The sequence below is a fragment of the Geotrypetes seraphini genome, chromosome 10, assembly GCF_902459505.1.
Source record: "Geotrypetes seraphini chromosome 10, aGeoSer1.1, whole genome shotgun sequence".
In the NCBI taxonomy this organism is placed as follows: domain Eukaryota; kingdom Metazoa; phylum Chordata; class Amphibia; order Gymnophiona; family Dermophiidae; genus Geotrypetes; species Geotrypetes seraphini.
The window spans coordinates 81,383,424-81,400,821 of NC_047093.1; the positions used below are offsets into that span (position 1 = coordinate 81,383,424).

The following is a 17,398-nucleotide window of genomic DNA, read 5'->3' on the forward strand; positions in this document are numbered from 1 at the left end:
TTTGTCCTGTTCTGGAAAAAATGTTACCAGCAAAGTTTGCCTCAAAGATATTTTATATACCACCTATATCCTAAGTGGTTTAAATTGATCAGGCACTCAGTGAGTTTTCACTATCTGCCCCAATGGGCTCACAATCTAACTAATACTTGCTTAGTGCTAATTTTTTTTTTCTTCACATTTTAGCACCTTTTCTTGAATCTACCTCCATATATACATGTGATACACATCAAAATACCCATTTATGTGTGTCCAAATTGCAAACAGAGCTTCTAAGATAACCACTTTAATGTGCATGAAAACATTAAAAACCTGTTTTGTTGTTGTTGTCTTGGACTGAAGATGACATAAAATGAAACAACAAATGTTCATGTTCTCAGTGCCATTCCAAACAACTGAAGTAATGACTTCAAATGGAAGAAAGACTACAGAGGCCAAATGCACTAGGAGGTAAGAATAAATGAGACCGGCTACAAGACTCCTTCCAGAAGTGCAGAAATCAGAAAGCAAACTTTTAAGAAGGGATCCATCAAAGACCTTGTACAACAGAGGAGGAACTAGAGTGGTAGTATATGTATTTTAACTTGAGTCATGAACATTGGAATGGGGGTGGCCACAAGGGAAATGACCCTCCCAAAATTGGCGGTCAGTCAGAAAAGATGGCTCTTCCGCCTCCCCCACTCACCTCTTCCCTGACCACTCTCATTTTAAATCTTCGGACAACAGCAACGAGTGAGTCTGCTGCCATTGGCCTGCCCTGGAAATCTTCCTTCATTCTGCAGAATCTAGTTGTTGCAGAATGAAGACTTCTGGGGCAGGCCAATGACATTAGGTTCACTCATTGCCACTGCCCGAATATTTAAAATGAGAGTGGCTGGAGAGGAGGTAGATGGGGGAGGCAGGAATCAGAGAGAGATCGAGATCTAAGGCAGAGCTTTTGGCCCCTCCCCAAACAAAAAGTGTTACGTTGTCTATGATTTGAGTGGTTAATAAAAACTCTTTCAGTAACATTCTGATATTAAGAGTGTAATACCAATAAAGTCTATATGAGCAATGATATGCTAATTAGTGATTGTCTTCCTGCAAGGTGCCAACTGAAAAGAGGATGAAGTGCACTAAGTATTTCTCTGTCCTCAGAAGGCTCACATTCTGCTTGTACCTGAGGCAATGGAGGGTTAGATATTTTTGCCAAGATTGCGAATCATAACACACTGGAATTGTTGCCATTTAAAAAAAATCTTCTATCCTATTAAGTCACCATTTAGACTCCTGATGCAAGCCCTATAGCTGAAACATGGGCAGTGTCAAGCGAAGACTCATATTAAAGATTTTCAAGTGTCTAGTGTTTTGTTTTGTTTTTTTTACCATCTCTACTGCTTTGTGCTTTTGGAATTATTTTGGAGTTCCTTTCTTCTGTGCTTTCTTTGAAAAAGAGGTACAGACATAATATCAAAGAAAGGAAAGATATTTAAAGGATTGATTATACTTTAATTGATGAAATATCAGCTATCCGTTAATTACATTTCCAGAAGATAAGGGTTGCTGTTATTGTCTCAACTTAGCATTTGTGCCAAACTCAATGCTTCCGTCATCTGACCAATAACATTCCATTTTCAATATGCTGCTGGTGGAAAACATGTCACTGCCCATCCTGTTACACAGGAACCTTCTTAATTTTATTGGGCCTCTTCATGATTCACTGCTTATCTGCCTCGAAACACACATTTTCCAACATTCATAACAAGTTTCTTGGTTCTGCAGAAAAACAAGATGATATTGTTAACACATGGGCACTTGAAAGACCAATCATAGACCTCGCTAACCTCAATTTTTTCTAGGATACATTTTGGCCATTTGTTTACAGTTATAAATTTCAGTTACACAACACAACTAGATCCACTTCCACTGAGATGCATAAACCTCTCAGAACATAATTTATGAAGGTTGACTAGATACGATAGAACATTCCACTCTGCAGTGTTTCCATAGCCCAAATATTTTTAGCCCTAGGAAAAAGATGTGTTCTTCTAGGTATGTTTAAGCTGGTGAAGGAAAACATCATGCATGCATCTAATTTTCAGTTGTATGTTTGGTATTCCTTCACCCCTCTCCCTGCATAAAAAACACATGTTCACATACTTCGCACATGTTCATTTTATAGGATAAAAATGTGGATACTTTCTCATTGAAAATTTGTATACATGTGTGGATTAGAATTGCTCACATTGTTTGTTCCTTTGTAGTCTGTTGGAAAAATTGACCTCCTCAAAATAAGCATACAAGGTCTGCTGGGACTGATCACTATGGAGTCTCTTCATTAAAGAGTGATAAGTTTGATCATATCCCATATCAATTTGATCAGATTCACCATGCACTACATCTGCCATGTCTTCAAGGTAATACTGATAATAATATATTTATAAAAATTATGTATGCAAAAATAAGGTATAGAAATCAAGGCCCCTTGCTAAATCTAAATAAATTTGGGGATGATAATTTTCAAAAACTGTTTTAAAAAAGTCTTCCCTCCCAATACTGGTCAAAGGAGGTAGGATTAGGTTGGAGAGATAAAGTCTATATAGTCTTCATCTACTTCTCTACTTCCCCAGGCAATATAAAAATTACTCTCATTGTGCATATTTTTGTTTTATTTAACATTAAGGTAAAATTGTTGAATATTGAACACCAACTATAACATACATATGGCGTATATATGGCAGGGTAAGGAGGAAGACCTGCACCACCTTGTCCCCATTACCCCACTGGAACAGCAACCCTCCGTGCCAGCTAGCTGAGCCTTCCCACTGAGAAAGAAGCCCCGCCCCCTCAACACCCAACATCGATCAGAAGCTCTTAAAGGGCCAAAGAACACAGCCACCAGCCTCTTTTTTCCAGCAGGGTAAGGAGGAAGACCACCACCACCTTGTCCCTCCTTTACCTACCAGAGCAGCAATCCTCCTTGCAGGCCAGCTGAGCCTTCCTGATGAGGAAGAAGCCCCACCATCTCAACACTCAACATTTATTGGTAGCCCTTAAAGGGCCAACAAGCAGGTAGACCTACAACAACGGGGGGATGGGGTCTCACTGAATAGCCATGCCAAAGAGCACTTTGTGTGGCCCTTTGTGCAGTCCAAACAAGACAAGCCTACAAAAATTGTGAATATCCAGTTTATTCCAGAATAAATGCTGGTGGACAATAAGTCACAAACAGGATGCCCATCTAATATCAGACTCCAATAAAACCAATTGATTTACCTGCGATCTCCCAGCACCAATACCACAACTTTCCTTCTCCAACACACCGTCCCCTCTGATACTGTGCCTCTCCCTTCTGTTTCCGGCATGGCAGGTTGTATCCGATGGAGCGGCACAGTATCAGAGGGGATGGTGCATTAGAGAAGGAAAGTTGTGGGATTAGTGCTGGGCGATCTTAGGTGAATGCATTGATTTTATTGGAGTCTGATATTAGTTGGGCATCCTGTCTGTGACTTATTGTTCACCAGCATATGCTCCCCATTAATTCTGGAATGAATTGGATACTGTCTGTATCATATGCTAGATGTTCTGGCAAGCTCTTTTTTCTGCATTTGAGTAAGTGGACCTGACATACTAATAGCAAGAAGCACTTTGTGCGAGAGCAGATGCTTGACAAATCTGTTTTTCCTCAAGTTTTTTATGTTTTTATTTTTAAAACAGCCAAGGACCCTATAAGACCCCTGAGGAAGACATTTTTATTTTGTTGAAACACAGCCCGTGTTGGTTCATTTGTATTTTAAAGTCAACAATGAGAAGAAAACCCATGTGCTCCAAATAATGGAAAAAGCAAAAGAAACTGTGGAGAAGATGTTCTTGATGCAGGCATTTATTTAGTCAATTCAACCGGAAGTTGCGTCAGAGGAGAAGCTTCCGCCCACACATGCATGCTACAGCTTGCAAGCTCCGACGGCTTTGTGAAGAAGTTACTCAAAACGCACCGCGAAGGTAAGGGGGAGGGAGGGAGATAGATAGATTTGGGTAGGTAGAAAGGAGGAGGGGGCCATGCGCGATTGGTGACCACACGTGTTCCTTCCCTTAACTGCGGGAACAAGGCCATTCACCGCTCCACAGGGCAGTGGATGGCCTTGTCCTCATACCTGCAGTGAGTACTTTTCCCCCCTCACCATTTCGGCGGGTTACCTGCGGCAACCCGTGACTAGCTGTGGGTAACAGCCACCGTGTCATTCTCTAGTATACAAGTCCCCATTCCCTTTCCCTTCCCTCTATTAAGGTAGCTCTGACAATTTTATTTATTTATTTAAAAAAATTTATATAATGTATATTAACTATAAGGTTTACAAAAATTACAGTCATAACATGTGAGGGAGTATCCAGCAGGGGAGTGGTAACACTTTGTAGACTCCCTCACAACACTATTAAACAAGTAGAAACCACATTTTAACCAGAGTTTATTCTCTCAAAATCTATCTACAGGAGAGTTTGGAAATAAGACAAATTGCATTGGTCCAGTTTCACGGAATTAATAGAACTTGCTTCCATTAAAAAGACATCATATCAACTTAAACAATTCTAACACTTTCATTATATCATACCACACTGCACTGAAGGATCTTGCTGGTTGTGCTCTGGTGTTCTAATTTGCAAATTGGATTCAACGTGGTGAAACGAGGCAACAGTGTTGATAGTTGGCATTGCGACAGTGGATGTTTCAGGAATACATGAATACAGATGTATATCGACAGCCACAGTTGTTATTCCTTGGTTATTCTTAATTCCATAAGATAAATTTTCTGGCACCACCACAGGAGAAGAAATCGTCTGGCAGTGACTAAGGTCAATGCGCCTTTCTCGTGATGGAGTATTATGAATAGTCTTTTCGGGCCCATGAAAACAAGAAGTGCTACATACTGGATCTTGAGCCAAAGTATTCTGGGATTTTTTAATGGCCCCATCCTGGTATTGGATGGACTGAGCATTATGCTCAGTTGAGCTAGTTGAGGCTGAAGCTCCAGGTACAATAGGAAGGTTGTTATTCTGCATAATTCTATCATTTCCTTCGAGCTTTGATTCCTCCTAGCAGACCAAAAATAAATACAGGAAGAACATTAAGAAATGATGTGATCTTTCTAGCTGATTCATGGAAGCCATTACCTGAATGGGAGATAGGGGTGTCCTTAAAGTGAACGCTATTCTTTTATGTTCAGTGAAAGAATTTGTATAATATCACTAGAGGAAAAGAGGGACGGAAGGGCTATAATACAAATATTCAAACACTTAAGAGGTATTAATATAGTAACAAATCTTTTTCAGAGACAGTGAAGCAGAAGAACTGGAGTAATGGTTCTCAAATCTATCCTGGGTGACCACCAACCTGCTGGGTTTTCAGGAGATTTCTAGTGAATATGCATGAGAGAGATTTGCATATACTATAATGGAGGTGATAGGCATGCACATCTGTTTCATGTATATTCATTAGGGATATCTTGAAATCCTGGCTGGCTGATGGCCCCTTAGGACAGGTTTGGGAACCAATGAATTAGAGGACGTGAATTGAGGTTGCAGATGATTTCTTAGCACAGACACTCCATGCTAGTCTTCATTCGAGTCTTTATTGCATATGATGTAACCCAGCAAGGATCCAAGCACAAGTTGCCTTCATTAGGGGTAAACAATTATAAAATCTAACTCTGCTGGCGACCTGAAGAACTGTAGCAAGGAGGAAGCAGATGGGAGGGGGGGGGAGGAGACTAGAGAGACATACCCTGACTCTGGGAGAGAAGGGAAAGCGGGCAAGAAAGAGAGAAAAGCCAAGTTTAACTTATGTGCCAGTGATGTTGGCAGCCTTTAGTGCTGGTGCCCTGGGACAGATCTTCACCTGGTTCATAGGTTAAGCCGGCCATGGTGTGAGTAAACCTGTGGATAAAAGTGAGTCAGTTGATGTTGTATTTCTAAATTTTCAGAATGCTTTTGACAAAGTTCCTCATGAGAGAACCCTGAGAAAATTAAGAAGTCATTGGATAGGAGGCAATGTTCTGTTGTGGATTAGGAATTGGTTATTGGGAGACTTCAATTTCCCAGGGATAGACTGGAAACTAGCAACCTCCGACTGCGGCAAGGAAGCCAAGTTCCTGGAGGTGCTAGGGGATTGCTTCCTGGAACAAATGGTAAAAGAGCCGACAAGAGGCAACGCCACCTTGGACTTGGTCCTAAATGGCCTCACGGGACCGATAACAGAAGTGGAAGTCATGGTTCCACTGGGAACGAGTGATCACAATGTAATCAACTTTAAACTTGACATCGGGAAAGGGAAACATGCCAAAACCTTAACCACCACCTTGAACTTTAAAAAGGGTAAATACGATAGCATGAGAGCCATGGTAGAAAAACGACTCGAGAAGATGGTGGACAAACTTGAAACGGTTGATCAGGCATGGACCCTACTGAAAAATACTATCACAGAAGCACAAGATCTCTACATTCCGAGGATTTCCAAAGATCAGAGAACAAAGAACAAAAGAGAACCGGCATGGCTTACCATACAGGTGAAGGAAGCCATAAAAGAAAAGAAGGACTCTTTCAAAAAATGGAAATGCATAAAGACAACCGAAGCCTGGAACAAACATAAAGATGATCAGAAGAAATGTCACAAGGCGGTGAGGGATGCAAAACAGGAATATGAGGAAAAAATAGCCCAGGAGGCCAAAAACTTCAAGCCCTTCTTTAGATACGTGAAAGGGAAAAAACCTGCAAAAGAGGCAGTGGGACCCCTGGACGACCAGGGAAGAAAAGGGTACATCAAGGAAGATAAACAAATCGCAGACAAACTAAATTCCTTCTTTGCGTCCGTCTTTACGAAGGAGGACACCTCAACAATACCTGAAGCGGAGAAAGTGTTTGCAGGAGAAATAGAAGACAGCCTCACCACAGTTGAAGTGGACTTAGACCAGATATACTATCAGATCGACAAACTTAAAAGTGACAAATCCCCTGGACCGGATGGGATTCATCCGAGAGTCTTAAAGGAATTGAAGGTTGAAATCGGAGAGTTATTGCAAAAACTTGCAAACCTGACAATCAGAACTGGACAGATACCGGACGACTGGAGGATAGCGAACGTCACCCCAATTTTCAAAAAAGGATCGAGAGGGGAACCGGGCAACTATAGACCTGTGAGTCTTACGTCTGTCCCTGGCAAGATGGTTGAAGCACTGATCAAGGATAGCATAGTCCGGCACTTGGACGCACATGACTTGATGAAACCCAGTCAACATGGATTCAGGAAAGGGAAATCATGTTTGACGAATTTACTCCAATTTTTTGAGACCGTGAACGAGCAAATTGATAGTGGGAAGCCGGTGGACATAATATACTTGGACTTCCAGAAAGCGTTCGACAAAGTTCCACACGAAAGACTTCTCAGGAAACTACAAAGCCATGGCATAGAGGGGGATATACAAAGGTGGATAGGCAAATGGCTGGAAAACCGAAAGCAGAGAGTGGGCATAAATGGGAAGTTCTCCGACTGGGAGAAAGTGACTAGTGGTGTACCCCAGGGCTCGGTACTTGGGCCGATCCTTTTTAATATTTATATCAATGACCTGGAGGAAGGAACATCAAGTGAGATCATCAAGTTTGCAGACGATACAAAACTATGCCGGGCGATCAGATCGCAGGATGATAGAGAGAAACTCCAGAGCGACTTGTGTCGGTTAGAAACATGGGTGGAGAAATGGCAGATGAAGTTCAATGTGGAGAAATGCAAGGTAATGCATTTAGGCAATAAAAATAAGGAATACGAGTATACAATGTCAGGTGCAACTCTGGGGAAGAGTGAACAAGAAAAGGACCTGGGTGTACTGATAGATAGGACCCTGAAGCCGTCGGCACAATGCGCAGCAGCGGCAAAGAAGGCAAATAGAATGTTGGGCATGATAAAGAAAGGAATCTCGAGTAGATCGGAGAAAGTTATAATGCCGCTTTATAGGGCAATGGTCAGACCACACTTGGAATACTGCGTCCAACATTGGTCTCCCTACCTAAAGAAGGATATAAAACTGCTGGAGAGGGTGCAGAGACGAGCAACAAAACTGGTGAAGGGTATGGAGAAACTGGAATACGAGGACAGACTTATAACACTAGGATTGTTCTCCCTTGAGAAAAGGAGACTGCGTGGGGATATGATCGAGACCTTCAAAATACTGAAAGGAATCGACAAAATAGAGCAGAGAAGATTATTTACATTGTCCAATTTGACACGGACTAGAGGACATGTAATGAAGCTAAGGAGGGACAGGTTCAGGACTAATGTCAGGAAATTCTGCTTCACTCAGAGAGTGGTTGACACCTGGAATGCCCTCCCAGAGGAGATTATGACGGAATCGACCGTCCTAGGCTTCAAGAGCAAACTAGATGCATATCTCCTTAAGAGAGGCATATAAGGATATGGTGGACTATAAATTAAGCCAGGTGTACACCTGGCAGGGCCTCCGCGTGTGCGGATCGCCGGACTTGATGGACCGAAGGTCTGATCCGGAGAAGGCAGTTCTTATGTTCTTATGTTCTTATGTTCTTATGTAGAAAAGAGAGGTTAGGGTTAAATGGCCATTTTTCTCAGTGGAGGAGGGTGAATAGCAGAATGCTTCAGGGATCTGTACAGGGATTGGTGCTATTTTACATATTTATAAATGATCTTGAAATCAGACTGACAAGCAAGGTAATTAAATTTGCAGATGACTCTAAACTATTCACAGTTGTTAAAGAACATGCAGATTGTGAAAAATTGCAGGAAAACCTTAGGAAGTTTGAAAATTGGGCATCCAAATGGCAGATTAAATTTAATGTGGACAAATGTAAAGTAATGCACATTGAGAAGAATAATCTAAATTATAGTTTTCAGATGCTAGGGTCCACCTTAAAGGGTCAGCATGCAAGAAAAATATCTAGGTGTCATCATAGACAATACGCTGAAATCTGAAGCTCAAAGTACAGCGGCAGCCAAAAAAGCAAACAGGATGCTAGGATTTATTAGGAAAAGGATGATAAATAAAATCAAAAATATTATAATGTCTCTGTATCGCTCCACGGTGCAACCTTACTTTAAGTATTGCATTCAGTTCTGGTCACCATATCTCAAAAAAGATATAGCATAATTAGATAAGGTTCAAAGAACAACCAAAATAATAACGGAGATGGAATTCCTCTCATAGAATAAAGGCTAAAGAGGTTAGGGCTCTTCAGCTTGGAAAAGAGATGGCTGAGGGGAGATATTATTGAGGTCTACAAAGTCCTAAGTGGTGTAGAATAGGTAAAAGTGAATCGATTTTATACTCTTTCAAAAATTACAAAGGCTAGGGTACACTTAATGAAGTTACATGGAAATACCTTTAAATCAAAAAGGAGGAAATATTTTTTACCTCAGCAAATAGTTAAGCTCTGGAATCATTGCCAAAGGATGCAGTAATAGTGGTTAGTATAGCTGGGTTTAAAAAAAGGTTTGAACAATTTTCTGGAGAAAAGTCCATAGTTTGCTTGCCCTGGGTAGTATGGAATATTGCTACTATTTGGGATTTTACCAGGTACTTATAAGCTGGATTTGCCACTGTGGAAAGAGGATACTGGGTTAGATGGGCCATTGGTCTGACCCAGTATGTCTATTCTTATGTTCTTATGTATTGCAAAAACATTATTTTTGTATAAGGAAGACACCAGAGTTAACTTGTGGAAGATAACATTAGCTGAGCTGGTCACTGGCAAAAAATTGGATGGTGGGAGGGGTAGGGGTGAGTTGGGGAATGCTAGTAAAATTTTGTAGGGAGACTGATTTGAAAGGAAAGGATAAAGAATGAAAGCAAGATGTTAGAAGGATTGGGTTTGGTTGATGGAAGAGATAGAGGTAGAGATAAGGGGAGGTGCTGTGTTAGGATTGGTTAGGGTATTTTGGCGGGGGTGAAGGGAGTTGTGTGTGGAAACAGGAAAGGGTAGAGTAGGGTTTGTTTGAGAAAATTATCCCTCCCTTGTATTCTGTATTTAATTCTTGTGTTTTTGTGTTAGGATTTGTATGATCTGTGTGGGTGTTTTGGGTTTGCTGGGAGTGGTGTTGTTGGCAGTAGGTTAGGGGAAGGTGATCGCAGCTCAAAGGGGGTGACAAAGGTGGTTTTGGCCCATTTGCAGCTGGGAAATCTGCCGTTAATAAATAATTAAACGTAAGCCTTGTAAGCGACACCGCTGCAAGGGGAGGTATGGCCTGGCCTTACTATGAGTCATGTGTGAAGGCGGTTATTGAGGTTAAGAATTTAATGGGAAGCTAGTTTCATTACCGAATAGCTCCTCGGGGGTGGGAAATGTCATTGGGGGTTTGATGTTGATTTGATATGGAATTATACTGAGAGTTTTGAGGATGTTAAGATATTAATAAAACTGCAACCAAAAATGATTGTTCCACAAATATTGTTTGGAGTACTTATTTAGTATGGGTGAATCATGCTGTTTAAGGAGGTGACGGAGCATGAATGCTAATGTTAGGAAATAAAATAATAAATAGACCATATGCAAAATCATTGCTGTGGTTAAAATGGATTAGGGTCTAACATACTTGTTAATCAGAAAACATTGTGCATATTACCCCGCTTTCACTTGATTTACACTTGGCTGGTGATGTCTGTGTGGTGCTGTCCTCAACAGAGATGAGATGTCCCTCATGACCACCAGTCATAACTCCTGCATGAGTTATCAGATTGGAGAGCCGGGAACTACTTAAGGAGTGTGTTTCATATGGGTTCTGCTGAACAGCATCAACAGAACTTTCATCTTCAAATGCTCTAGAAAATACAACAAATTGATATGTAAAACATAATTAGAGGGTTCCCTTTATGGGTCAGGCAATGCATGTACTGTATAGAAGTTTATTTTAAGTTTAAGTTTATTTATTATTTGATTAATCGCCTATTCCAAATTCTAAGCGATGTACAAATTGGTAAAATAAATTGTCTAAAATATACATAAAATAGACCATATAATTAACAAGGGGATAAATCACAAAACAAACTAATTAAGATAAGACAAGAATACAATAGGACAGGTGGGATAGAAATACAATCTTAGATAGGAAAGAATCAACAATTAAAGGTAAAACACAACAGGAATAGAAGGACAAATAAATAGGTAAAAATAAAAGTAGACAAAAGAGCAATTGACGAAAGAGCAATTAACATTTCAATTAAGTATTGAACGCATCTTTAAAAAGAAAGCTCTTAAGTTGGCTCTTAAATTTTTCCAAATTCTTCTCCTCTCTTAAGTATAGTGGGAGTGAATTCCAGGTCTGAGGCGCCGTAACAGTAAAAATAAATTGCCTTCGAGTATTGATAATTTTGAGAGTGGGGATGACCAACAAAAATTGGTCGTTTGATCTTAAAAATTTGGGAGAATTATAAGGTACCAATTAGGGTTGTACTGAATATTTGTTTTCGATTTGATTTGGCCCTGAATATTGCCCGAATATATTATTCACATTCAGCCAAATAGTAATTTGAATACGAATAATTCAGGGCTCTATTGTGCTAAATCCTACTTAAATAAACACTTGTGGAAAGATTCTATGGGCTAGATTCACTAAGCAAACCGATCATGTACCGATCGGTTTACAACCCTGACCCAATTCACTAACCTTCTGGCCGCACCCGATCTGATCCATGCATGCAAATTAGGGAAATGGCATGCAAATCTAGCAAGGCAGTGATTCACCAACATTTTTCAGGCACACCGACTGGGCTGGCCGATCACAAAAGAAACGACTGCTGGGGATCAGTCGTTCAAACCCTTTCCGGCTGCCCTGCCTTTTGCCGCCTTGCTCTCTGCCCTGTCAGCCCCGATCTCTTGCTACCCCGAACACCTCCTGTTATCCAGAACTGCCTCCCATTTCCCTGATCTGCCTTCCGTTGTCCCAATCTGCCTCCCGCTGTCCGGATCTGCCTCCCGTTGCCCCGATCTGTCTCCCATTGTTCCGATCTGCCTCCTGCTGTCCAGATCTGCCTCCCGTTGTCCCGATCTACCTCCCGCTGTCCGGATCTGCCTCCCGTTGTCACGATCTGTCTCCCATTGTTCCGATCTGCCTCCCGCTGTCCAGATCTGCCTCCCATTGTCCCAATCTGCCTCCCGCTGCCTCGATCTGCCTGCCTCTCAGTGCTAGCCCGTGGTTTTAACCCACGGGCTTCTAGCGAGTTAAAACCACAGGCAAAAGGAAAATTAAAAAGCCAGCTCAGAGGTCCAGTAAAAAGTAAAAAAAAAAAAAAGATTGTAGCTCTGACGGGCATGCGCAGACCATCTACAGATGGTCTGCGCATGCGTGCGGATCACAAAACAGCGATCCGTGCAGGCAGATGGGGGTGTTCCTCCGATCGCCCCCATCTGCATATGTTTCTTTCCTGAATTCATCGGACCTGCCCAGATTGGGCCCAGATCGGGCCTGATCGAGCAGGTTAGTGAATCTGGGCCTATATATGGCAACTAAAAAAATTGGTGCTGACCCCCCCCTTCTAAACACTATTATATAAATGATACTTAAAATTAGGCACAATTTATAGAATAGCTGTTATTCCCGGGAATTGTGCCTAATTAAAGTCCATTTACACCAACTAAAACCAGGTGCAAAACCTCACACCTAAACATAGGTGTGGATCCACCTTATTCTATAATTATGTGTGTGACTTACAGGTACGCTTCAAATCCACCCTTGGCTCTCTCATTTCTGTTCCCCCATTTTGGACTCACATAAAATTTAGGTATGTGATTTATGTGCATAACTTTAATTAAATCTAATTAGCAATAATAATTGCCTGTTAGGATGACAATTAGCACTAATTGGTTCCTTATTCAATTAAGCTGTGAATGCAAATTGGGCATGCATCCACATTTATGCATGCAACTCAAAGCACCATGTATAGAATATGGAGCTTGATTTCATATTGCTTCTTTTATATTTGTTGTGTTAAAGCTCCATGCCCATTATTCATATTTGGTATTCGTATTCTGCCTAATAATATTTTTCATTATTTGCATTTAGTCAAATAGTAAAATATTCAATACAGCTCTATAATGCAGGAAATTTTCCAATGACTCACATTCATTGAATAAATATTCCTCAGTCAATATTCAGCCACTGTAGAAAACAGTTTTTTAAAAATCATTATCTCCAGTGTTTAAAAAATATCCAAATATCCAGATATGTTGGCCAGCATCAGAACTTATCTGGATAGTGGCAAAATTCAGACTGCTATCTGAACAACTTATCAGTATACCATATATACTCAAATCTAAGATGAGATGTTTGGACCAAAAAAATGGCCCAAAAATGGGGGTCTCGTCCTATATTCGGGTCATCCCCCAGTGACCATCCGAAACCCTCCCGGACTTCCTGCAGGCCTGCCTTAGGCTGGGACAGGAGGGATCCCTCCCGTCTCCTGCCCCGGCCGACACTAACAATTACCACCCTCCCTCCTTCTCTCCCTCGCGTACCTTTTCCCTGGTGATCCAGCGTGTATCCCGCACTGAAATCCTCCTGCAGATTGTGAAGCTAATAGCCAGCGGCGCACATGGGCTGGCACGCAGGAGTGAGCTTTTCATGCTCCTGGTCAGCCCTGCACCGCTCCTTGATAGACTACCACCAGTTCTTGCAGGATTCACGGTTCTCATGGCTCTCACAGCAGCCTATCAAGGAGCAGTGAAGGCTGGCCAGGAGCACGAAAGCTTGCTCCGACGTGCCGGCCCGGGTGCACCGCTGGCTACTACCTTCACAATCTGCAGGAATATTTCAGCTGAGGATACACGCTGGTTCACCAGGGAAAAGGTACGTGAGGTAGGGAAGGAAGGAGGGTGGTAATTGTTAGTGTCGGCTGGAGCAGGAGACAGAAGGGATCCCTCCTGTCCCGGCCTACCACTAGGTGGTTTCAGTTAAGGGGCAGAGTTAATCTGATGGCTGGGTTGGAGGGCAGAGGGGAGTACAGGACAATCAAGCCATTGTGACATCACTGATAAGGTTGGCTCTTTTTTGTGGGAAGCGGGTACAGGGAAGGAAGGTGGGACAGGGTATAGAGCCTGGTAGGGAGGAGGGACAGTGTTCAGAGCCTGGCAGGGAAGGAGGCTTGATTCACAGCCTGGTAGGGAATGGGACTGAGTGCAGGGCAGGGAGGGAAGGGGCTGGGTGCAGAACTTGGCAGCAGAACTTGGCAGGGAGGGGAGCTGAGTGCAGAACCTGGCAGGGGAGGGCATGAGGGAGGGGACACTGGGTGCAGATCCCGGCAGGGCATGGCACTTGAATATTAAGCCTCCGACTTATATTCGAGTCAACCTTTTTTTTTTTTTTTTTCTTCTTCCTTTTTGGGGGTAAAATGGGTGTCTCAACATATTCAGATCGACTTATATTCGAGTATATACAGTAACTTAGGGGATCTTTCTGTCCTAAGTTACCGGATAAGAAACTGAATATTGTCATGCTCATTCCCTTCATTGTCCAGATTGTGCCTATGAATCTCCCATCCAGCAGTACTTATCGGAATAGCAGGTGCTGTTAACTGGATAAGTTGTTTTGATTATTGACCAATCCCTTTTTATACTCGTACACTGTTATTCACAATTTTTGTTACTCTGAGTAACTGCAGAAAACAGTAATAATACAAATGTAGTTTATTAGCTATTGAAAAATTCCTAGGAGCAGGGGCTCTTTTTTTCTTTGTGTACAGTACGTATTGCTTGCTTGTGGTAGCACTATAGAAATGATAAGCAGTTGTAATACAAGTTTCAACTATGGAAAAAGGTCGAAGTCTGGTGGACTCATGTCTGGACTGTAGGGAGCATGAGGTAACACCTCCTAGCCGTATTCACGTAGTTTTTCAATGATGACTTCCCTATGTGCGGGCGAGCATTGTCGTAAAGAATGAGTGGCCCAGCCAAGAGCAACTGAGGTTGGGTTTTGTGTATTTTTCTGTGCATTTTTTGCAAAAAAATCACAATAATGCACTGTTGTGACACTTCTTCCACGTGGAACTTTGTTTGGGAAGATGATGCCTTCATGATCATAAGCAAAAATCATTTGTTTGACTTTTGATTGAGTTCGTCAAAATTTTTTTTGGTCGTGAGGAAAATGGAGCTCTCCACTCGTTGGACTGTGAATTCAGCTCCGGCTCAAAGTCTCTGAACCACATTTCATCAATAGCAAGAATGCGATTCAAGAATGCCTGACCTTTTTCCAAAGTTGAAACAACCTATGCCTGGACATCGTTTTGCATCTCTGGAAGAGCTTTCATCCACCATTACCCAAGCCATTCAACTGAACAAAAACGGTGTCTTGGATAGAATAATGAAGCTTCATGGACGTTGGGACTCGGTCATTGCAAAGCAGGGAGACTATATTGAAGGATTGTAAAGAAATATTTGAAAAAAAAATAAAACATGTAAATTAAAAAATAGTGTACATTATTTATGAAATGACCCTCATATTACTTTGACTGGGAACTTTTTTTTCCAAGTTATTCATTTCATTTTTGTCTTTTTCAGTCTTGAACACTGAAGTTCAACTTATCTCTTGAGTGCCAGACTTCCTTTATCTTCTCAAAAATAACTGCTGTCATTCATGGTCAATTCCATAATATATGCCACTATTTTAGAACATGATGCGAGAGTATTGGTTGTGAAGGATTAAAACCCCAAAACTGATTCTCAGTTTCCTAATGCTAGTAAAATCTTCTGATCTAATGTGTTTCCTGATTTTCTTCAGAAACATTAAAATCCTTCAAGTATTTGCAACATCTCAAGGATAAAATTTACTGTTTTGCAAATATAATTAAAATAAATATTTAAAACAAGTTGTCAGTGTTTACTGAGTCTAGTGGATTCTATAAGTGGCACCTAGATTGATGGGGCCTAGCTGATTTCTGCGTGGAACTCAATATTTTTTCAATTGGTTTGAATACAGAAAATGGCATTAAAAGCCAATTAAAAATTATTAATTTAAAATCCATGCGGAAATCAGTGAGGCATCTACTAGTGCTTACATGAAAAAAAAAATAGCCATGATTAGGAGTGGAGTATGGATTTAGAAAGCATTAGGCACTAGTGTTTTAGAACTGGAAAATCCCTGGCCTAATATACTAGTGCCAAAGTTGTAGTCACAAAACAGCACAAAAGAAATGGGAGACTACCTATGTTCTTTGTTTACCGTTTTGGTTTAATGGAGGAAGGAGTGGCCAAGTGGGGAGAAAGGAGTGGTCTTTTGGTTAGAGCTTTGGCCTTAGCACCCCGCAGTTGTGGGTTCAAATCCCATGTTGCTCCTTGTGACCCTGGGTAAGTCACTCAGTCCTCCATTGCCCCAGGTAATTACATAGATTGTGAGCCTGCTGGGACAGATAGGGAAAATGCTTGAGTACCTGATTGTAAAACCGCTTAGATAACCTTGATAGGTGGTATATAAAATCCTAATAATAAAATTAAAAAAAAAATTAAAAAAAATAAAAAATTAAAATAAAAAATAAAATAAAAATTCAAGGTGGTCTACAGTATAAAGTTTTTAAATAAATAAAACATTAAAAGTACAAAAAAAGGAAAAGGCAAGGCAGATGTATTAACATAGCCAATAAGAATTTTTAATCAATAAAATCCATATTGGCTATGTTAAGACATCTGCCTTGCCTTTTCTTTTATTTGTACTTAAGTTGTAGTCACCTAATGATACCTAACTTAATTTAGGCAATGGTAGGTGCGATTCCTTAAACAGCACCTAAATTAGATTGATTTGTGGAAGGTACCGTTTCCCTAGGCACTTACTGACTTTGACGCTGTTTATATAATCAGGTTCTAGATGTATAAACCTTGGGAACCTTTTACTAAGGCACGCTAGCCGATTTAGTGTGTGTTAAATGCTAACGCAACAAAACAAAATGGAATTGTCCAAATCAGAATGATGTGCACTACAAAAGTGTCCTCCAACTCATCTGATAATGTGAAGATCTTTATTCCTCCAATGTCACAATGGTACATTCAAATGACTCTATGACTCATGTTTCGGCCAACAGGCCTGCCTCAGGAGTCTTGAGAATCACGAAATGATGATATACAAAGAATGCTACCACTCATAAATTCCACCAAAATTCCAAAAAGGGAATGTTTTGGTTTGTAAATACAACTGTTCCCAACTAGTGTCAAGCACCTCACTGCTATGGACGCGTAAACATTTAGCGAGTGATAATATATAGTGCACGCTAAATTGGCTAGCGTGCCTTAGTAAAATAGGGGGCTTGTTTCCCATTGAAACAGCATATGAGAAACATAAATTCATTTGGGACATCTGTCCATAATAAAGATGTATCAGCTCCAACAAATATGTTGATCTTCATCTCTACATACTTAATTGGTCTTA

The 17,398-nt window shown here is 41.0% G+C and overlaps 1 protein-coding gene across 1 annotated transcript in view; it reads right to left on the reverse strand.

Annotated features, from left to right (window-relative positions):
* Window positions 1–1,616: 1,616 nt before the first annotated feature.
* Window positions 1,617–17,398, reverse strand: part of LOC117367453 — a 52,383-nt gene continuing 36,601 nt past the window's right edge. The window contains exons 5-7 of the mRNA XM_033959998.1: window positions 10,616–10,811; window positions 4,587–5,067; window positions 1,617–1,752 (exon numbers count right to left, since the gene is read on the reverse strand). Coding sequence (XP_033815889.1) covers window positions 1,733–1,752; window positions 4,587–5,067; window positions 10,616–10,811 — 697 coding nt within the window. The 3' untranslated portion in view covers window positions 1,617–1,732. The remainder of the gene's footprint in view (window positions 1,753–4,586; window positions 5,068–10,615; window positions 10,812–17,398) is intronic.